This window comes from Artibeus jamaicensis, unplaced genomic scaffold, assembly GCF_021234435.1.
Source record: "Artibeus jamaicensis isolate MK-2021 breed Jamaican fruit bat unplaced genomic scaffold, CSHL_Jam_final contig_781, whole genome shotgun sequence".
Taxonomy (NCBI): Eukaryota; Metazoa; Chordata; class Mammalia; order Chiroptera; family Phyllostomidae; genus Artibeus; species Artibeus jamaicensis.
Window position 1 is genome coordinate 2,951,037 of NW_026521968.1, and position 23,398 is coordinate 2,974,434.

At 42.4% G+C, this 23,398-nt stretch overlaps 1 protein-coding gene across 5 annotated transcripts in view; it reads right to left on the bottom strand.

Moving 5' to 3' along the window:
- Positions 1–964: 964 nt before the first annotated feature.
- MYOCD (myocardin) overlaps positions 965–23,398 on the bottom strand; it is a 101,824-nt gene continuing 79,390 nt past the window's right edge. For 4 of the 5 annotated variants that reach the window (XM_053672707.1, XM_053672705.1, XM_053672709.1 and 1 more), the window contains 7 exons: positions 21,603–21,847; positions 18,710–18,863; positions 14,413–15,354; positions 11,844–11,987; positions 10,715–10,843; positions 8,806–8,863; positions 965–6,776 (listed from right to left, as the gene is read on the bottom strand). In XM_053672707.1, coding sequence (XP_053528682.1) covers positions 6,205–6,776; positions 8,806–8,863; positions 10,715–10,843; positions 11,844–11,987; positions 14,413–15,354; positions 18,710–18,863; positions 21,603–21,847 — 2,244 coding nt within the window. In that variant the 3' untranslated portion in view covers positions 965–6,204. The remainder of the gene's footprint in view (positions 6,777–8,805; positions 8,864–10,714; positions 10,844–11,843; positions 11,988–14,412; positions 15,355–18,709; positions 18,864–21,602; positions 21,848–23,398) is intronic. The other variant, XM_053672706.1, reaches the window with a different exon arrangement.

Sequence of the window (23,398 nt, forward strand, 5' to 3'; positions counted from 1 at the left end):
CATGAGATTCAAACACTCCCCCTGTCCAGCTCAGGGCTGGATGAGGGAACCCAGGCTATGTGAGTGAACTGAATGAATCTATGCCTCACTGTCAAGGTGAGAGGAATGGTTATGACTGTCTCCTCTCTGGACCACCAAGAGATTCCTGCTGGGACTCAGGAGTGAGATAGTCTCATTGGCTGGAAGTGCTAATCCGGTCAGATGCACATTTGCAGCTGCTGGCAACCTGCAAACTTTTTGCCTCTACATGGGGAGAGCTCACCAGAAAATAAAGCCAAAGTGGGAAGGCAGAGCCATGACGTGGGATAAAGTCAGTTCTAAGAGACTCCCATTCCAGAGCTCTTTCCACAACATTTGTTTGTACATGTATTTTATGTAATCATGGATGTGAATATCACAGTCAGGAATATAGTTAGAAGAGAAAAGCAGGTAAATCCTGGGTCCTACTTAGGTAGTCTATATATATCTTACAGGTCATCTTGAAGCCTAATTTTTTAATTAAGTTTGCTTAGTTGCTAAACTAATGAAAACATTGGGTTCACTAAGCTGTGTGTGCATGTATTTTAATAGGCACATATGTACCTTGAAAGTAAGGCCTTTTCATGAAAGTCCTCATGTTACTGGTAGGACCATCAATAAGGGAAGGTGACATATGCAGTTTTGAAGATCAGGGGCTTTGATGATAAGCAAAGCTTGCCTACTGGCTCCACCATTTCTTAGGTATGTAACCTTAACCAACTTAAATTCTTTGAAACTTGGTGTCTTCATGTGTAAAATAGGGATAATAAAATAGGGTTAATAATAGTGCCACTTCATGGCACCATCGTGAGGGTAAAAGGAAATGACAGACTTAATGTGCATAGTACAGTACCTCGTGCATCATATAGTCAAAAAAGAAGCTTATATCTTTTTTAAATAAACATTTTATTTAAAAATATATGTATATAAAAAGAACACATGCCAACTTTGGTATTTTAGCCATTGCTTCTTTTCTCTTCCTGGTAACCTACACTTCTTTCTCGTTTATGCATAGTTGAGCAAAGGAGACCAACATGAAAACAATGCCACACAGAGGCCCCATAGAAAATGTATGCTTGGTCTTTTGATTCCTTTACAAAGCACCTCGATGTGTTGCAGCAAGAGAAGGTTTCAAGCACCCAGCACGGCATCACCCTCTTTCCTCATTGCAGGTAGACACACTGGGCAGGGGCACTGGGAGCAGTGTGGGTTCCCTTCCTTTGGAAAACATTAGAATGGCATCCGGAATCCGCATTGTTCTACTCCCTTTCCATAAACACTCAGGAGCTGTTAAAACATTCATAGAAAACTTAGGTACCAGCAGGTGGTTAAAATAAGCACAAGAGATGTTTAGGAGTTGTCTAAATTCACAGGGAAAATGGCCAAATCCTAGAACCAGAAGGAAAACTTACTGGTATGTTATTGAACCCAGTCAACCCTACAGTTTTCCTGGCAGATGATAGCAAAATTTTTCCAAAATCTTTTTTTGTCTTAAAGTCATTTTTCATACATTATCCAACCTAGCCTGGGGTCCCCCAAAAATGTGGATTCTTGAATAGAACCCAGCTCCTTCATACAACCTGAGCAGAGCTCAGCCTTATAAGGCCATCTTTTTTTCTTTTCAGAACCCAGACTCTGCATGTCTATTAATATCATCTTTATAATAAAGCATTAGCAATTTCAGCATCTGAACCACCTTGCAGATTCATACTGGATTTATAGGAAAACAAAGACCCCAGACTCTTTTCACTCCAAGTTCTCTCATATCTGAAGCACACAGTATGCCCACATTTTGGGGTTTCCTACCTTGAAAATGCAGCCAAACCTCAAATGGGAGGCCCACATGGCTTCCCACTCTGCAGCTTTTCTGCTAAGGGATGGAGGCTCACCTTTGATAATCCCTCCCCTCTGGTAAGTGTCCTTGTTGTAGAAAGAGCTTGATATGGAGACTGAGCACAAGTGGTAGGGCAAAAAAAAATGTTTTCTTTTCCAATCTCAGATTTTCAAGGGGCCTTGTATTTAAAGATAAAAATGAATCTTAAAACTCTCACAAATGTTTAAAGTGGTGGGATATAATGAAAGATCTCCAAGTGATGTACTGCTGCTGTTTGATCATTGAGAAAAAGACAAGAACAGAATATTTGGGTGGGTGACAGCTCATAGCTAAAAAGGAGCCCTCTGCTTCCCCTTTGGAAAAATGAAGATTTCCCCCCTTTTTATCATAGCTAAAAGGTTTATGGGTCGAGGACTGTGTCCATCCGCAAAGCACCTGCAAACCCCCAGCCACCCAAAATCTAAACCACCTATGCTGAGTCAGTGTGATGTTGGAAATCTGAGGATTTTAGTGATTTGCACAGGTTAAGCATCAAGTAATTATCCACTGGATGAGTGAATTTGATGCAGGGATTTTCAGCCAGACCATGATCTGTTTCTAGGAGAGTTGGTAGAATTTAAATAATTTTTGAAAAGGACTGTCTCAAATGATTGGAATGGTTTCTCTCCTCTCTCCTCTCCTCTTCTCTCTCTCTCTCCCTCTCTCCCTCTCTCTCTCTTCAGATTGGAAATAAATGTTTGAATGGGGAAGGTCCCCAGTTCCTAGACTTTAGACTATTCCGGTGGAGACTCTCTTGGTTTCCTCGTTTATGGTGCAATCATTACATTTTTAAAAAATGACTTTTCGCCCTGGCTGGTGTAGCTCAGTGGATTGAGGGCGGGCCTGCGAACCAGACAATCGCGGTTCGATTCCCAGTCAGGGCACATGCCTGGGTTGCAGGCTGGTTCCCTGCAGGCCAGTTCCCAGCAGGGGATGCACAAAAGGCAACCATACATTGATGTTTCTCTCCCTCTCTCTGTCCCTTCCCCTCTAAAGATAAATAAATAAAATTTTTTAAAAAAATGACTTTTCATCATGCAGTATCTCAGTTGAACTGAGAAGTTCATAGATCAGGAAATTTGGACCTTTTTCCCTTCTTTCCTTCCATCCTCTCTTCCTTTTTTCCCTCCTTCCTTCATTCTTTTTTTCCCCTTCCCTCTCTGTCCCTTATAATAGAAAGTGTGTGTCATATCAATAACATTGTTAGGAGCAGGGCTACTACTAATGAGTACTGACTTAATGAAAGCATTTTCAGGAATAAATTTTCTGACTCGGCTGGATCAGTATGAATCTAAGGGGCTACAACAGCATTCACAGAGGCTGCAGATCTGCAGGTCTGCTTCACCGCAGATTTCAGGAGCATTAAGAAAACCACAGGTAGTCATTTTTAGGCCCTAAGGGAAGTAAGAAACATGAATGTGGCCATCTTTATAAGTCTTTGTACATCTTTTTGTCAGGTCCAACTTGTCACCAAATTAGAGTACACAACTAAGAGTTTAAAAGAACTTAAAAATTCTTAATAGGAGACAGATGAATTTTTATCATGAATTATCTTCCCCCATGGGGAGAAGCCAACTTCATAAATTTTCTCCCAATTATTCCCAATTTTATTCCACAAACATTCCATCTGAGCCATGAAGAGACAGAGTGAATATGCTGTGCGGAGATTGTGGAAGGAGGTTGCAACCAACAATCCAGGTGTCTAATCTGTGTTGAGTTTGTTGGTTTGCAGTAGCAAATAGGATCCATCTTTTGGTGACTGTAAGGTGTGTATATCAGTACAAGGTAATATCCTAAAAGGATCCCTAAAGATGCAGAAACTTACAAAGTACAGAGGCCTCCCAACCAAGACTATTCCTTCAGACAGAAATACCCAAAGAAAAAAATAATTAATACTCAGACCACAGTCTCAGAGTAGGGACACTATGGTTTGTTTTCCAAAGGAAGTAAGGGGGGTTGGGGGGTAACATACAAAACACACAATGTAACACATGAAAAATATATTGACCAGCAAGCTTTGTTAAGATCCAAATAGAATGTCAACATCTGAGGAATAAACCAATATGAGGAATGTATTAATAAGGGTTTCTTTCCATGCTTCTTTGGCTTCAGAGAGAAGACTGATAATTTTCCCTCTAGATTTTGGTTCTGATGACTGACATAAAAGCAAAATGAAAAATTTACCATGTGGATCTTTCAAAGCACAATGCTGATCAAGGAATGTAAAACAATTTTAGGTTCCTTTTATACTCTTCTATGAGAGACTGTATTACCATTTCCAGCTACTAATGGTGAAGCTATTCTGTCTTTTCACATCCATATTCATTGTCAAGATGAGTTTGTTCATGGTAAGCAAGTGGCTGTGAGTCATCAGGCTGGAGCCATTAGTCATACACAGAGAGGCAACGTGTAGTCTGGTTGGTTAATTGGAACTCGCAGTGAGAAAGGCCAAGTATCATTTCACAGCAGATCAAGGCTTAAAGGTTTTTGGTGTAGAACTCTGTAACACTGCTTTTCAAGATGCATACACATACACACATGTGTAAGTACATATATATACCTATCACATGTGCATGTGTGTGTGTGTGTGTTTTATATATACCCTGCACCCCTAGTAAGATCTGGCAGCTTCCAGAGTAGCAGTCACCAAAAACGCTCTGTTCACACAAGTTAACAAGGTAACAATGGAATGACTTCTAAATCTTTGATTTATCAAAAGAGAACTAAAATCACAACATTTTTGGTTATTTTCTCTGTAAGTGCACAGTGAACAACATTTTTTACAAAATGAGAAAAACAGTGCCTTAGTGATTTAAATTATAAAAACAATAGCAGGAGCTACTTTCTACAGCATGCAACACTATAAACACAGTGGGGTGAAGCCACAGTGAAACTCAGGGAGACCGTCCTGACATCTGACTTTTTCAGCTCCCAGCCGAAGCCTGAGAGGTGATGAGGAATGCACACGAAACCAATGTCTGTTCTCCCTTTCATCGTCTTCAATATGCAATTGTGTTTTCTTTCAGAAATCCATACCTAAAATACTCTCTCCTTGTTAATGTATTTCGTATTTATCTTTACAATATAATGATTTCCAATTTCCCCAGAGCAACCCAAATCAATGATTGCTGTACATCAAATGAGGGTAGAATGAGCTTTGTGACTAATAGGCTAAATCACCAGTTTCTTCCTAAGGACATTCTTTCAACTTTCTTTGGCAGCAAATTATACATATGGAGAAGGAATTTTCCAGGAAAACCTGGAGTTTTAGCTTTTTAAAATATGGCTTTACTAGGAATATGGCAGATTCTTAGATCTAAGAAGTCCTCTTCTCCCAATGTTGGGGCAGGAAAAAAAAGATACTCAAAAGAGGAGCAAGAAAGGATTGGTGTTTTGGTACATATTCCTATGATATGTTAAACAATGTTCTCCAGTGCTGTCTGAATGTCCCCGACAGGGCTTCCTGAGGCTACACAGACCCCTCGATCTGCTTGGGTGGTCATCACTAGTCTTTGGAACTAAAAGGTATTGCATTGGAGAACCTTCCATGGCAGGAGTTTCTTGCCTGTTTGGCAATGCTTATCACCACAGACAGAGTGGGAGTGATTTGGCTAACTGGATGAGAAAGAGGGAAGTTCTGGGTGGGTTGGTTTTTATCAGTGACCACACAGAGTCCTGGGTAGAAGATTGGAAACCACTCCAATGGGGCAGCTTTGTGGCAGAGGGTCACTGAGTTGATTCTGCTTCCCTGGGAAAGAATTGGTTCTGTCCCTCTATTCTGTCTCAAGAACTTTGTAACTGAAACTGGGCTTTAATGATATTTTGAAAGGCAGGTAATGGAGAGATGAGAATCAGCCTCCATCACAGGTATGCCTTTCATAACCTTTGATAGATTGACTTCCCTGTACTCCCAAAAGAGTTTACATTTTCTTTCCACAGTAGGTCCAATAAACTTAAAAGAAAAGCTTATGACATTTGGTTATGCCCTAACAATACCTTAATTAAATTATGGGCTAGAAAAAATACTGGTGTTTGAAAAGATAGTAGAATAACTTTTTCGGCATTTTTGATCTGAGAAAGCACATTTTTAAGAGCATTGCTAAAATCATTAACAGTCATTGAATGTTGGTAAATATTACAGTATATATATATAAATGACTCTTATTTGTGCTTGTTAGTTGTCACAGAAGTCTCCATTGCTTTTTAAAAATCTCCTCCTCCTTCCCCTACTCCTGCTCTTCTGTTTGAATAATGTAAGTATTTATGGTTGTGGAATTCTATTGGTCTTCCTCAGCACTTGTGCATCAGGCATTCTACCACTGCTGTAAGTGAAGGTCCATGGGAGAATTCAAATTGAGATCTGTGACATCCAGAAAATCAATGTTGAAGATGCTGGGCCCACTGGTGGTGAGGGAGCTGAAGCCTGGTGTGGAACTTGGTGGAGTGAGGTCTAGCCACTCCATAGTTTCCCAGGGAGATTCGGTGAAGCTTAATGGCAGCCCATTGCTGTCCACAGATGAAGGTGAAAACTGAGTGTGCATCGGGGAGAGGGGGCCTGGCAAGATCTCGTGTGCATTGAAGAGGTCTTCTGCAGCCTTCCCCGAGAATCCATCCATCATGCCATCGAAAGAAGGCTCCTCACTCCCAATTTTTAGAAGAGCAACATCGCTCACCTTTCCTAAGGGGCTCTGGGAATTTAATAAGACTTCAAGGTGCTCATCACTGTCTGTGCCATAGCGATCAAATGGTAGCTGGACCCCTGAAGACACTTGTTCAAAGGAAGCTGAGGGCTTGGGGAGGGCAGCAGTAGGGCTTCGGGAAGACCTGGGCATCTTTGGGACTTTTGGTAAACATGAATGATCCTCTCGTGCATCAGCGGGCATTTCTGTTGTTAAAACACAAAGTGAACTGTCAAATCACTTCACATACAGCACACCATACACTGAATCTTGGAATGAATGAGTTACACTTAAATACAGGAGATGGCTCTGCTTCTCTGGTCATTGCTCATCACCCTGTCTCATCCTAGGCTGTTCTATATATCCCCAATCCTTCTCCCCACCCCCTGCCCCCAGTCTCTCTCCAAATCCTTTTTTTCCTGGAAATTTCACTTTGTGTTTATTAAACTTTCAAAATAGTTCCCTTTACCTGCTCCTTCACTGACATCTGGCTGTCCTCTGAGGACATTGCATTTTCTGTTACACCCTCAGCGTGGCCTCATTTACTTCAGAGCCAGAAAGTGAGTCTTCCTGGGTGCCACCTGCTGACACTCTCTGATTGTCACTCCCTCACCTTCTTATAACTCCTCAGTGGTTTCTAGGGTCATGCTGCCCTCCTTGCCATCCCACCCCAGCCCAGCTTCCTGGCCACTCTTCCTCATCCACTGAAAACTGTTCCCCAGTTTATTGTCTTTTCCCCACATCAACTCCTGTCATTCCATGTAGCTTCAGCATCCTCAGAAATGACCCAATGTCCACCTGGCCTCTCAGTTTCTTGATACCACCATTGCCTTCAATTTCAGTGTTTCCTTCAACCTCACTCTTGGACAAATGCTGGACCTTGTCATTTCCAAATACTGCATTCCCCTGAAAGCTCAATTTCAACCAGAATTTCTCACCTTCAATCCATCTCCTCCTTTTTCTACAGCTTACCCAAACACAACTTCTCCGCCACGTGGAGTCACTCTAAGCTACCAATTGTACTATTTTATCGCCATCCATGAGTCGCTTCTGGTTTTTATTTCTGTCCTTGTCCAGGCTATATACTCTGGTATACCATTATAATTATTATTTTATAAATATCCTCTATATCTTTGTGCTTTTCCCTTCCACCATTCTCCTCTGGCAAAACACCACACTTGGGTGAATCTTACAATCTGTATTTTCTGAGCCTGCCCTGGATCAGCTGGACATTGTAAGAGGAAACTTACACAATGAAGCTGACTGGTTTCCTTTTAAATCAGTGGTGTAGCAATCTACTGTGTTTCTCTGGAAAACTCAATTAATTCACGATTGATTCATAACTTTCCTTCTTTCCTCAAATCCCCCATGCCCCCTTCCTGCACATGTACTCTTTGCTGACCTCACCACATATTTTACTTAAAATATAAAAGGTGTCTACTTTGAGCCTTCTCATCTTTCCATCATAAAACTTATAAGGATACCCACATCTGTGCCCATCTTTGCCTTCTTCTCTTCTGTTACAGTGGAGGACCTCCCTGTTCACTCGCTCATTGTCAGTATGTCTTACCAGACTGCAAACTCTGCAGAGGTGGGGACTTGGTCTAGCACAGCATTGAGCCAGCCACCTGGACACTCTTTCTCTAAAACTTTGTGTTGTTACTTAAGGGTCATACCTGAGGTTTTTCCCTTTCTATCAACAGCTACTCATTACATGACCTTATTCATTTGTATGGTTTCAAATTCTATGCATATACTATGTAATTATAAATAAATAAATAGGGCAAAAATAATATATTGATCATTTTTATTGCTAGCTTGAATACTTAAGCATGAATAGACCATCTAATGGGGCATTACTAATTAAATTTCATTTTGAGTAGGTGGCACAAACGCTTGCTTTATTCTTCTTAGTTAAGAAGATATGGACATTGGCATTAGAACAGTAGAGAGAAACAGTATAGCAATAAAAACATTAGGGAAATAGGCACTGAGTTGAAACATGAAATCTGTTGAAACTATTGGTGAAAGTGTTTCTCGGACAAAGAGACAAAGGCAGTGAGGAATCATCCACTAATTCCTTCTTTTATCTGCTCAAAGTAGACAGGAAGCTCAAATGGAGAGACCACTATTCCCATAGAGGTTTGGTCCCATTTAGAGTGAGCATTCGAGTTTGCTCCCTAGAGGACATGCAGAAGCAGAGCATCCCAATGGGCAAGGCACATGGCATCTCACCTCCACTCTCAATGAGGACATCCAGGAGTTCATCCATCTGTTGACTGCGAGTCATCTGCTGTTACAAATTAACCGAAGGAGGTCAGAGAAGTCAGAAGGCAGCTACCTCTTAGACAGGAGATCATTAGAAGCAGCACTACAGGCTTTTGAACTAGACTTGGTTAGTTGTATTTTTCATTGTGGTGAAATACACAAAACATAAAATTTACCATCTTAACCATTTTAGAGAGCACAGTTCAGTGGCACTATTAAGTATGTTCATGTTGCTGTGCAACTATCACCAATATCCATCTCCAGAACTTTTTCAACTTGTAAAAGTGAAACTCTGTCCTCATTAATCAACAACTCCCCATCCCTTCTTCTACCAAGACCTGGAAACCACCATTCTACTTCCTATGCCTCTATGAATTTGACTACTCTAGCTACCGTATATAAGTGGATTCACATATAGTATTTTGCCTTTAGTGACTTTTTTTTTCACTTAGCATACTGTTTTCAAGGTTCATCCATGTCAGAGTTTCCTTCCTTGTTAAGGGTGAATAATATTCATCATCTGTCTATACAATGTTCTCTTTGTCCTTGTGAGGAAGCAACACTTGGGTTGCTTCTACCTTTCAGGTTTTGTGACTAATGTGGCTATGAACATGGGTGTAACTGGGTTTTGGCCCTTCATTCCAGTTGGAAGTGAATGTATTCCAAGAATGTGGCTCATATTTTTCTAGTTCCTCATTGCATTAGTTTGTGGAACCTGTCAACACTTGGAGGAAATGGACCCCTCCCTTCTGGCTCATTGGAGTTAAGTAGAGTCTTATTTATGGAAGTCCACTTTGCTTGGCCTTTTTCTTTTCTTTTGAAACTGTGAAGGATTAGTTGATGTTCACAGATACCAGGGTGAGAACAGACTGATTTCACTCATTTGAGACTGCAGGCCCAATAAACATAGGTGTCAATAATCAATATGGATGGGAGCACTGCTCAATGAGTCATTTGCCAGCCCAGGAGGATTCAATGCCTATGCGGTCTGACAGGTTATGTGAATGGGCCAAATATAGAACAAAGGAGAAGGGTAGATTGTAAAATGCATGTTATGGTTCGAGGAGGCAGCAAATCTTTGCTTCAGGTGATTGTTTTCTGGCAGAATCATGGCCTCAGTATAGCCAGATACCCTAATTTTTCAGAAATACAAAGCCTACATTTTGCTTAAAATCTCCTAATATTTAAAATACTTTCTAGGCCAAGTGAAACCTGATGTGATGGTGGGGTACCAGTATTCAGGAGTTGATGCAGATCTTTTTTCTGCAAAATATGAAGGGCTAGCCATTACTTGATACCAACTCAGGTCATTCGGAATATAAGATCATTAATTGCTTTTTTTTAACCTTTTATTTTGAAAATTTTCTTACGTAAATGAAAGTAGAAGATACAATGAACCTCCATTGTCACCCTGCTCAATAACCATCAACATTTTGCCAGGAACAGTGAAATCTGAAGCAGGGAAGGACCTTATAAAGTGTCATCCTGACAACTGCTCACATAGGTTTGAGTTGCGCCCGAATGAGGTGTTAAGCGCTACATTACCTAGAACCATTACAAAGGAGATATCAGCCCTATTTCGTGTCACAGAAGTTGAGCATTATCCAGCCTTAGCAGCAGAGGTAGCTGTCTGAGGGCACAGCTGGCACCAAGTCCAGCCACCTTGGTGCCCAGACAAACCTTTTCCCTCAGCCTCACACAGCTTATATACACATCAGCACCCTTCTACAGTTAGCACCTACACACTTTGTCCATTCTGGTGGGCAGACACCAGATGCACTTGATACTGGAACCCACAGGCATGAAGTTGCACCCTATAATACAAGGTCCAATGTAGCCATCACATACTTCTATAAAGAACAATTCACACAGTTACCTGCTTTACTGCATCTTCATAGGATGGAGGCTGTGTTATCTCTGGAACTGCTGAACTTGACTTAGAAAATGTTGGGGATGGAATTGAAAACTTTGGCCCTGCCTTATCAGAAGAGTGTAGACCAGCCATCTGTGTGAGTAAAATGCAGAAATAGACAATCAATTCATGAGTCAGAAATGGGACTACTTCTGTATTAGGAATTACAGGCTAAATTTTGGAAAAATTGATTTGAGGGGGAAAAAGGAGTTAGCACTTAGAAAACAAATCCAGTATGTTACCAACAGTATATATCACCACGGACTTATTGCTGGAGGCATCTTTGGTGAGAACCTCACAGATTCATCTCTAAGTTATACCCTCTCTGGTTAGGAGAAAGCATGATGAGGAGAGGAAATAAAGTAAAAGAGTCCAATACAAAGAGGTCCATCACCCCAGGAGTTTCTGGAGTAATTTATCTTCTAGGCTGTTTCATTCCTAACTGGGTGTATTTACAGAGAGTTGGAGATGCTGCTGGGGAAATTCCTTCAAGAACCAGCCTTGTGTACTGTGGTGGGTTTGTGCTCTGCCTGGGCCATTTTGGGGTCTCCGTTTTCAAAAGATGCCTTGCCCTGGCTTGTGGTATGTAGCACTTTTGTGTCATGACCATCTTATATTTGCTCCTCCTTAGCACCTCTTCATTGCTTCTTGGAGCTCCCCATACCCAGGGACCTTCACGTCCCTGATTCTTCCACCTGCTGATATGTACCATCTCTTCCTTTTTCTGCACTGTGACCCCAGCTTTCTGTATCCTTCCAATCCTTGCCACAGATCCATGTACTTCACTTTTTCTCCAGCATTATTTTTCCACGCTCCCCTATTCAATCTTCAACTTCACCAAAGCTGGTTTCTTTGCCAAGCAGTGTCACAAACATACGATCATCATTTTTAGTCATCGTGACTTCTGGAATGATCCCAGGAAATGACTCATTGGAGTACCTGGGCATCCCTTTGAGATCTTTTCAAGGGTAGTTGTTTCTATCTAAAATGTCATTTATGTCAGCTTTGAACCTCATAATTGGGAGGACAAAAGCCACAGAAGAAAGAAGAGACAAAGTCAATCTCAAGTTTAAACCTTTCTGCAGGTGCCTACCTTTTGCTGTACACCTGGGCTTTTGGGACGAGGGTCTACCCCAGTACCATGACTGCTGTCTGCTGGGGCTCCAGAGAAAGGGTGGTGGAGACTGGAAGGCTGAGGAGAGAAGCTTGGAAGATGGCCCTCGTGCACTCCTGAGCTCTGTCGAAAGAAAGAAGCAACAGATTAAATGCCCACCTGTGGTATGTTTGAGAGTAGCCTTTACTGGCTCTGGCATATTATCTTAAAGTCTATGACCAAAGTCTCAATTCCAGCTGTGTATGTACCACTTTCTGCTCAGAAATTTGCAGTGGCTCTCACATATCCACATCATGGGGTCTCCACTTCTAGCCAAAGTTAGTGTTCAAAACTTTACACAGTCAAGTATTAGTTCCTTCTGCAAGTTTAAATTCTGCTAATCCTTCTATGAGCTTTCCTGAGAATGCCCTGTACATTCTACCTCCTTACCCCTTTTTCTCATGATATGCCTTTCCCCTGACTCTCCTTTTTTAATTCTACACTTCCACTTATGTTTAAGCCCTTCCTAAAGACTTCCTGGACTTTTCTATCCCTTCATGATCAGTCTGCAACCCCTACTTCCACCACAAGGTCATAAACACGGGTCAGTAATGTTATCCTATATTGCTCAATATCTTTTTATCATGTAATGATTCCTGTCTTTAAAGAGTGCTTTGTAAACCATAAATTACTGTATAAATTTAAATCTTCTTGAGAGTATCTATATCATTAGAATTGAATGTCTTATGATCCAGCACTGAGTAAAATGAGTTACTTTTGCCTTAGTTGCCCAGATCACAATGCATTCAATAAATGTTATCAATGATGATGATAATGCACTTAATTCCCAACACCTCCCAAAGTGCCAATTCAGGGGTGAGCATCATTAATTTGAATGTGTTGTTCCACCAGGTCTGTAAAAATATATTCTCATTACCTATGGCCACACCTTATACTCCCAGCATAGAGAATATTCAGTGTAAAAAGAGTTTATATTTTATAATCAGATAGTTCCAGGTCCATGCAACCCTGGGCAACTGGCTTAACTTCCCTGAACCACATTTTCCTGAGTGGCAAATAAAGAATAACGACTTGAAGACCAAAAGATTGTTGCAATGATGAACAAGATTGCTCATATACATGTCTCATAGGCATGCATATACATATACATAGATATACATACATTACATAGACATACATATAAATGGAAGGAATGCAGTTAATAAGAGTCTTTTTCCTATTCCCTTTCTAATGATATAGAGCTCAGAACCTTTTGATAATATAATTTTCTTTCTCAGATAAACTCAAATAGAGGCTCCTAATAATTCTTTGGCTTCATAGACAAAGCCAAATCTTTGATGATGACCTTGGTTTAGTCTTTGAAATGGTTCCTCTTCTGGGCCATCCCCCACAATTTTCCTCTCACTTCATTCCAGCCACACTGGCCTTCTTTCTGATGCCTGAACATTACATGCATGCTCCCACCTCAGGGCCTTTGCCCTTGCTCTTCCTCCTTCACCTGACATGCCTTCACCCCAGATATTCACGAGGCTTTCCCCATTACTTCCTTCAAACCTTTGCTCAAGTGTTCCTGGAATTTTTATTTTCACTTAAGGTTGCAAACTTCCAAACTCCTTACTCTCCTTCTTTGCTTTCTCTCCATAGGATGTATCATCTTCTAATACATTATGTATTTTAGTTATTTTTTTTAAATTTGCTGTCTGCCTTCACATGAGGATAGAGTTGTTGTTGTTATTATTGTTGTTTTGGCTAGTTCAGCACTAGTCCCCAGAGACTAGAAAAGGGCCTGGCCTGGCACACAGTAGGTTCTCAGTAAATGTTTGCTCTCTGTAGACAACCATACCGAGAGAGCACTAAGGTCTGTTAACTCCCAATTTGGCTCTCCTAAAGCATTGCTTTGATCTAGGGTAAGAAATCCTGAAGACAGGTTTTGGCAATCTATAGTTCTGTGAGCCAAACTTGCTTTTTTGTAAATAAAGTTTTATTAGAACACAGCTGCATGCATTTGTTTATAAGTTGTCCATGGCTGCTTTTGTGCTATAGGGTGGAGTCAAGTAGTTGTGGCAGAGACTATAATGCTCACAAAGCCAAAAGTATTATCTAGCTTTTTACAGAACAAGTGTGTTGATCCCTGTCTCAGAGAAGCCAGTTGTTCTACTCTGAAGGCCTGAGAGTCTTGGTGTCTGGGAGTTACTGTTGCACTTTTGATAAACACTTCCCATTGAAAGTTCCAACATCAGCTCTTTTGTTTTCAAGTCTCACCTGAGAATGTTTATTGATTTTAGAAAGAGAGAGAGAGAGAGAAACATCTATACAAGCAAAAAACATCAACCAGTTGCTTCCTGTATGTGCCCTGACTAGGGGTGGAACCCGCAACCTAGGCATGTGCCCTGACAGGGAACTGAGCCCACAACCTGTGGTACACTGGATGACGCTTCAACCATTGATCCTCCCAGTTAGGGAGCAACATCAGTTCTTTAGTGTTGCAAATCTATATCCCATTTCCAGGAGGAGGGGTACATTTGGGCATAGAGCTAGGAGCTCTTACCTGTGCAGTACACCCCTGGGTGCTGACAGGTGAGGAGACCCTGTGCGCTTCTCCTTGAGTGCCTGAAGACGAGGCTAGGAAGTAATGGTTGTTTGGTGATGGGGGCAAACTAATATGCTGTGGGCTTTTCACAGCCCCAAGTGGCGAGTGCTGTGGAGAGCACTGTGGGCTGAGAAACGTGGAAGAAAGAATGTTGGTTTGACCAGAGGACTCCACACAGTGGCCATTCCCAGGTGGCAGGAGGAGTGAAGCAGCTTCACACGCCTGTGCTGGGCTGTCTGAGCTGTTGCTTTGTCTATTCCCAGCTATTTGTTGGGATGCAAATGGGCAGCTGGAGACAGCATCTTCCTGCTTGATGGGGGCTCCCAGGAAGGGCAGCGGCTTCTTCTCGGAGCACTTGCTCCTCTTCTGCTTCTGCAGCTGCATGCGCAGCTCCTCCACGTGCCTCTGCTCCTGCTGCAGCTTCCAGGTGAGCTCATTGATCACCTTCTGCTTTTCCACCAGCATCTTGTCCTTCTCAGAGTCCAGCCCATCCAGCTCGGAAGGCACACTGCCCCCGTTCAGGCTGCTCATGAGGCTTTCCTCAGGGCAGAGGTGCACAGGGGACGGGTGGAGGCCAAAGGAGGGCGACGCGTCATTGAAGGTCTCCGGCAGGGACCCGGCCATCGATAGGTCTGACGAGGCAGGTGAGATGGGGGGGCTGGAGCTGGTGCTGCCAAAATGGTAGAAGCCATTAGATAAGGCGCTGGTGGAAGGGGAGGACTGGTAATTGGGCAGGGCGTTGGTGGGCGTAACAGGAAAAGTGACGGTCGTTATATCGCTGAAGTTGGGCACGGGGTTCCCAGGACAGTCCTGGAAGGGCCGAAGCCTGTCCATGAGGGCCGTCTTCGTGCCTGACACTGGCAAGCCTCGTATTCGAAGCTGTTGTCTCAATTCAGAAACCTGAAGAAAGCGGGACACTGTCAGTGTGCTGTTTAATGATGATGTTTTAAAAATTGTAGTTATTATTACATTAACTTGAAAATATCACAAGTAGAATTTCACAATGTCCGTGTCTCTTTGTAGTACTTCTCTGTGACTTCCTCCCCTGCACCTATATAAATCAGTTTTGCACAATTTTAATAATGCTCTTAAAAGATGTCATATACCATGTTTTCATGGTTCCAGAACCAGAGACATAGCCCAGAAATGCTGAGCTCAAATGAACCACAGAGGCACCTACCGTGCTGCCCCGCAAGTCCAATCCTGTCCCTTGTCCCCATTTTACGGATGAGAAAACAGACATCTGCCTAAGTTCAGACATCAGGGGCACCAGTCATCCTGAAATGTGCTGGCGCTCTGGTGCTCTTCCTCCCACTCTCCCCATGCACATCAATGGGTGATTCTCAAACCTGAGCAGGACCAGAATCACTGAAATGATATGCTGCTATTAAAATTTTATAAATTATTGACTATTAAGCATTATGAAAAATGTTCATGTGTTAAACAAAGCATGCCAGAAATGTATGCTCAGATAGTTATTTTAGCACAATTATTTTAAAACAAAATAATGTCCATGTGCACTTTAAGTGTAGAAGGAAGTATAATCTGTAATGCTATTTGTGAGTCAACTACCTGTTAAAATGCTCTCTATTTCTCTACATCCTATTATATTTCAATAATGAATATATATTACCTTACACTCAGCTAAGTTATTTTAAGAGATCTGCAACAACTTACACTGCCACGAGCCATAAATGTGCTCTCCTCCCTTACCCCAGTCTTGCTATCATTATTTTTATTATTTTCTTTTAGATTTGGCTTGAAAAAGTACAAAATGGCAACTCATTGTTTAAATTTTGAATTACTTAAATTAACAAATTCTGTATTTATTTTTAGAATCTGTTCTGGCACTGAATAAGTTAAACTACATTATTAAATATTGCAGCTCAAGTTATAAAATAAAGACAAAAAGACAGACTGGAATATTACTGCTTATAAGTGTTTAGTGAGAAACTAACAAACTCATGGAAAGCGGATAACTTTTTCTCTACATTGTCCTGCTGGTACCTGCAACTCAACTTTCCCAGACTGTATGAACTTGCCAACACCCCTTCAGATCAGCTCCTCAAGCTACCCTCCCAATTTTTGCTGCTGGTGTAACCCTGCCAGGTGCACTGGATGAAGGTTTTTTTCCTCCACCCTCTCCCACATACCAGTGGTGAAGTCCAGTTAAGGTTTCTTCTGTCTGTCCCTCCCTCTGAAGTAGCAAAGTCTTTGAAATCAGTCATGTAAGTTCAAGTTCCAGGTTTGTCATTTATTAACTGGTTAACTTGCATATTATTGAACCTCTTTAAGATTTGCAGTTTTATATTCACATTTAAAACTTGTCTTGCAGCATAAAAATTAAAACAAATCTAAGTAAAATGGATGATTGATAGTTAATATTAAAAATGGTAGTTGCCACCACCATCATCATCATCTCCTAGTACCTATGCTAATTATTATGGCTACAACCAGCCGATGACCCTGTGGACACCATGCCGGGGGTTCTGATAGCTGGCATGTCACACCTGACTATGTTTGTTCTGGGACCAAGGCATCTCCAGTTCTACCTGACCCAGGTTCCTACCCAGAGGTAGACTACTTTAAAAAGAAATCTTTTTTATTGTGGTAAGGACATATAACATGAAATTTACCACTTAATCACTTTTCAATGTACAGTTTAGTGTTGGGCAAAAATCACCATCATCCACCTCCAGAACCTTTTCATGATCTCAAACTGAACCTCTCTCCCCATTAAACACTAACTCCCCATTCTCACCTCACCCACCTCTGGTAACCGCCACCAATTTCTGTGTCTCTAAATTTGACTGCTCTAGGTACCTCATATAAGTAGACTCATTCAATAATTGTCTCTTTGTGTCTGGCTTATTTCACTTAGTGTAATATTATTTTCAAGGTGAGAGAGCCTGCTTTTAACCTCTATGGATTCATGATCTGGGGAGTAGAAGGTAGTAACCTGCCACTCCGGAGAGTATTATCATATGCTTGGCACCCTCTTCCAGGCTATGGGTGCCAAATTTAAACCTAAGCTCTTGTACTCAAGTGGAAGGAATAGAGGAACCAAGATACATTTTATTTCCTGGTGTTGGCACTTGACAGCCATAGAATTTCCTTTATGGATCGTTCCTTTGAAACAATCTCATCGTACCTCCCCCCAAAGGAGATAATGACTGAGAATCGGAATGAGAGTGGCCAGTGAGGGCTGAGAAAGCGCTGTCGCACTGGCACAGTGAAGACCATGGGGACTTTTATGAATTTAGGTTTTTGGAAATGATGAAAAGATCCTTTGTTGGGGGAGAATAGTCGATGAGGCGGAAGCCAAGTAAACAGGTGTAATCGTTGAAAATGGAGTGAGGCATTGCAGGGAGCATGGGTGCTCACACATTGGAGAAGCTGAAGGCACTGCATTCATAGTTTCCAGTTCTTCCGTTAATAGTGGATGAATGCACATGCAATCCTGAGGATCGCTCCAAAGTGTACTGGGTTCAACTCAAAGCTCAGGGTCATTTCAATAACCTGAGGTTCATGTGCTCTGTGAGCCAGAGCAAATCACTAGCACATTTCAGAAGGTTTCAGTTTGGGGGATTTCCTAAAATAGTGCAGTGTGTTAAGTCATATAATGGACACAGAGTTACCAACACTTTATCTTGATAAATAAAGACTAAATTCTTACTTAATGATATTTCTTTTAATAAAAAGAAACACAACTCTTTAAGAAACACTCAGCTTTCATGTACTCTCATCATTTCCTACTGGAAAGTATCTTTTAGCATTAAAACACTGAGAGAAAAATAACTACTTTGAATAAAGATTAGTCAAATCTGTTGAACATGCTTAGATTTATGAAAAGCCCTCCACATGGTTCTTATTTTGTCATTTCATCATCTTGGTGAAAAGTCACCAAGGAACTAACCTCTGGCTGAGAGCTCATGTCAGCCCCTCAGCTGTTCTCTGGGTTAGGTTGTGTCATGTATATACGATTGCATTTGATTTTCACAATCAGTCACTTATGCAAATGAGGATTCTGAGATTCAATAGAATTAAAAAATTAGCCCAAGGTTGCATGGCCAACCTTGTGCTGAGATGGGCCTTCAACCCTGGCAGTTAACACTCTCACCTCCTTGAGTCCCTCCCTGGTGCTTCTCCAAATTGCTCTTCTGTACAAGAAATCAGTTGGTCAAAATGTTATTGACAATGTACTGAGGTATTTGTTAAAAAAGAAAAAAGAAGAAAATCATGCCAAATTTTATACCTTCAGATCATCTAGGTTTGATGGGAGTGGGCCTGGTTTGAGAGACGAGACCCCAGTTTGTCCAGAAAAACTGTTTTTGACAGGAGACAAAGGGGTATTGCTTAGTGGTGTTGAAGAAGAGTTTGGATTTCTGACCATCTGTTCATTTGGTTCCCTGAAAAACAAACAAAAAAGAGGCACTTAAAATATAGTCAAATGTGGGGGCGACTTCTCCGTGAGTCCCCCCGTGTGCCACGGACACTAGTGAATATGGCCAAGACATGACGTGATCTGCTTGGTGGAGGAGAAGTGGGCTATGGCCAGTTTCTCAGGGGAGACAAAGGCCAACAGCGGCCAGTTTCTCTGAGGAGAAAAAGGCCCCGAGCCCCCTGCTCCAGGGTTTTTATTGGGTTGTAATACACAGGAATGGGGGGCAAGGATCAAACAGTAGATAACATTTCAAAGAAATCTGAGGGCTTCAGAGTCTGAGGGCAACAGAGTTGCAGAAACTTTGGGAAACATACTCATTTCCTCTCGGACCCTTATCATATGAATGAAAGCACTCTTAGCAGAGCAGATTTCACAGGTTTATCAGCAAGTCTTTGTGATGCCAGATTTTTCCCCAGGACATGCTCTAGCAAGGCAAGGAGCTGCACCTCTCCCCAACAGGTATTCAGGCTTAAGGGGATTAGAGCCAGGAAGTGCTTCTCCCAGAGGACATGGGGACTTAGGCTTTGTCAAAGCTGGGGAGGGGGTGGGCGAGAGTCCATTGCTGTTTGTTGTAGCTGCCCCCCCAGTCCTTCCATGAAGGCCTCCCATGTAATTCAGTCTGGCTTAGGTTGCCCCCAGCTGTGAGGGGCCTTACCCATCATTGACTTCCAACCAAGCTTTGGTGGCAGGGAGAGGAACTGAGGCAGCATTTGCTACCAGAGACAAGCTTTGTCTCCCGTGGCTGGCACTCCAAAGGTTGTCCCTCGCCCTTAGCCACAAGGGGTAGAGATACAATTCCTAAAACCAGGCAGAGCGGTCTGCAACAGTCAAATCTAGACCTGTGGCTGTGATATTATGATATTATGGTTATAAGAAATAACCATATATATTTGGTATTCATATGGTTTCTGGTTTACAACTCTTAAAACCCTTGAAATGTCTTAAGTAGTAAGTGCAAATCATCTTTTGTCATGTTAATGAGGCGACTTTTGGACTCTATCTGAGGAGGGATGCTGGTTGCCAAGAGAATCTGTCATGCAGTTAGAGGGTTAAAGCTTTTCTTCCCTCCCCCCTGACCTCCAGGTGGAGGAGAGGAACTGGAGATTGAATTCGCCAATGACCAATGATTTAATCAGTTGTGACTTTGTTGTTAAGCTTCTGTAAAAACCCAAAAGCTTGGGAGTCAGAAAGTTTCTGGGTTGATGAACACATGGAGGTACTGGGAGAGTGGCTGGCTTGGAGAAGGGGTGGAAGCTCCACACCCTTTCATCCTACCTTGCCCTGTGCGTCTCTTCCATCTGGCTGTTTCCTCAGTTATGTCCTTTCATAACAAACCAGTAATCTGGTAAGTAAAATGTTTCTCTGAGTTCTATGAGCCTCTCTAGCAAGCTAATCAAATCCAAGGAGGAGGTTGTGGGAACCTCTGATCTATAGCTGGTTGACCATAAGCCCAGGTGACAACTTCTGGACTTGCAATTGGCATCTTAAGGGGGTGAGGGTGGCAGTCTTGTGGAACTGAGCCCTTAACCTGTGGAACTTTATATTATTTCCAGGGAGCTAGTGAGAAAATTAAGTTGAATTGTTGGACACCCAGCTGATGGTGGAGAATCACTTGGTGATGTGAGGGAAACCTCCCCCACACAATGGAATTGGGTGACCAGGACCTTTAGGGAGGTGCTGTATTTAGATCAGATCACTGGTTAATTGTCTACCAGGATCAGGAAAGCAATAAGTCAGCAGAAAAGGCAAGGTGAGGAAAACCCCAGCAGGTGAGATGGCAGGTGGCAAAAGAGACTAAAGCTGAGCTTGGGGGAGACAGGAGGTGGTGGTGGAAACTCTGGCATGTGGGCGAGGCAGATTCATGTATGACTTAGCAGGTGCACTGTCCCATGGAGGCAGAAGCATGCCTGGGAGACTGTCCTCAGCATAATCACCTACCTCACCTGACGCTGAACCAAGAGACAGCTGAAACCCACCTCCCAGCCTTAGAGTGGAGGAGACTGACTATTGAAAAGGTGACCTGGTGTGGAGGTCACACCCTGGGGCTCAGGAGTCAGTCTTCTTTTTTTCTCAGTATATAAGTAATACATCTTTATTTTAGAAAATTTGTGGAAGAAAGGAAAAGATTTTAAGTAGTGAAAAAATATTCATAATGTCACTAGCTAGAGATAACTATTATTAACATTTTATGTATTTTCTTTGAGTTTGTATATTTAAAAATTAAATCCATTAAGGTAAGATTGATTAATAACATTATATAAATTTCAGGTGTACAACATTATAATACAAGAATAAAAGGAAGTCAGTCTTTGAGGTTGTCATTCAGTCACGCAGCCCTGTGGCTTCCTAAAATACAAGTGCTGAACTGATTTAAGGAATGTAACCTGTGTTGGAATTGCTCACAGTTCCAGCATACACTCTTCAATGGTTTCTCCTCTCTGTTCCACAGTTCAGTCTGCAGGTGCTCATACCTCCCCTTTTCCCAAGCAGGCTTCTGATTCAGGGGCATTGACTTACTTGCTTCCTCTTGACCTTAGGTTCCTGAAAAGGTGTGCGTGGTTTCTGAATAGTCATATCCTACACATACCAGAGGAGGACATGATGCACTATGGGACTCTCTGGATCTCAAGGCACTGGCCCATGATGCCTCAGATGGGCAGAAGCCCTCTGCGAGCAGCTCCCAACCCTCACCCTCCTGACTCACTTGAGTTGTGCGTGGTGAACCCCAGGGTAACTGAGCCGCTGCTGCTGCTGCTGGCTGAGGATCTGGAGCTGCAGGAAGAGCTGCTGCTGCTGGAGCAGCCGAGCATAGGCCGAGTCCATGGGCGGAGGAGACTTCTCTGCCTTCTGGTCTGGGGGAATGTACTGGTGGTACTTCAGCTTCTTCACCTTTGGCTTGGGGTCCTTGGGCTTTTTGTGGCGGTTCTTACTGTCACTCAAGGACTTGGACTGCAAAAGGGTAAAGACATGGATGTGCTTCAGGTGGGAATGATTGGCACTATGGGTATACTGCGAGGAGGTCTGGTTGGACCGATGTTCTTGAATCTCAGAAATATAGAACAGCAAAGGCACGATGTGCAATCTCTAGGACATCAAGCCATCTCCTAAACAAACCCATCACAAGTGTAATACGCTGAGAGGACACCCCTTAGGGGGGAGTCTGGAATCTCAGAAGTGGCTCCTGGAGTATTTTCTTCCTCGAGTAGAGTGAGATTAAGTCTGGGTTCCAGTGAGAAAGAACACTTTCCTTACCTCTAGCCAGCTGATGGCCTAATAAAGGATGCATTCTGATCCTGGGATTGACTTGTAAGAAGGTTCTTTCATAGGTACACATGTAATCACAGTTAGTTAAGCACTTAGTAAATTGACTTAGATATAACATAAACTTAGATGACATTAACCTCGTCTTTGAAAATGCAGAATGAGACACTTTGTTGGTTCAGGCTGAAAAGTAAGATAGAATGTTTCACTCCACTCCCAAACCCTGATATAAAATCAGGAAGTGATACCTTCTGAATGAATGACACTGTACTCACTACAGGAAGGGTTTACCACACACCAGGGCCTTTCCGGAAATTATCCTTTGTGGAGCATGATTTGGACACATTGAAAGAAGTGAAGGGTACAGGCTAAGAAGCTGAGGGAAATTTCTGAATGTGGTACAATTACATTACTACATCTTAGTTACCTCACCTGCAAGTTGGGGAAAACATTCTCTACTTTCTATCTCTAAGATAAGAGCAGTATTAGATAACATTGAAATAATAATAATAGGTCTCAGAGGACAGTGTGATTACATCTATAACCTGCTTCTAAAGTCAAAAGGTCTCCAACAAATGTTAGGAATCAAAAGGTCCATGCCGTGACCAGTTGAAAAATACAAAGTTTCAAACCTTGACTGTATTCCAGATGGTTGAAATGAAGAACATGGATGTCAGGACAAAAGACTGGAGACTTTGGGGAAAAACTGGAGGGAAAGTGGAGGGAAAGACTGGAGACTTTGGGAAAAAACTGGAGGTACCAGCAGTGGCCAGAAGAGGGGGCTCCTGAATAGCTGGCAGTTGTGTTCTGACTGGGCAGCATCCCCATTTTAACCACAAAATACACATCTGAATGTGACCTCTCCAAAGGCTGACCACAGGCTTTTCTCTGACTCAGCATATCCCACAACCAAAGCCTCTTTTGTGTTTTTCTCAAGGAGGCTGCTTCTTGGAGGCTAATGAATAGCGAGCACATGTACTTCTCCCTGCTCATTAATTGAAGAACATTTTAGTTAATGAGTCCGACTTCTGCACCTGGGAGAGTTTCTGCAGGCCCTGCAGTCTCACCTATGCCAGCTTTGCACCAGCTCAGCTTCTGTTTCTAACTCATGCTAGGACTTGCCTTGTCCTGGGGAGCTGCAGCCCTGGGCCTCGCTAAAGGATTTACCCTCCATGTTGCCTTAGCACAAGGACTGAGCCATCCCCAAAATACTAAAATCAGACCATTTTCTCTGCATAG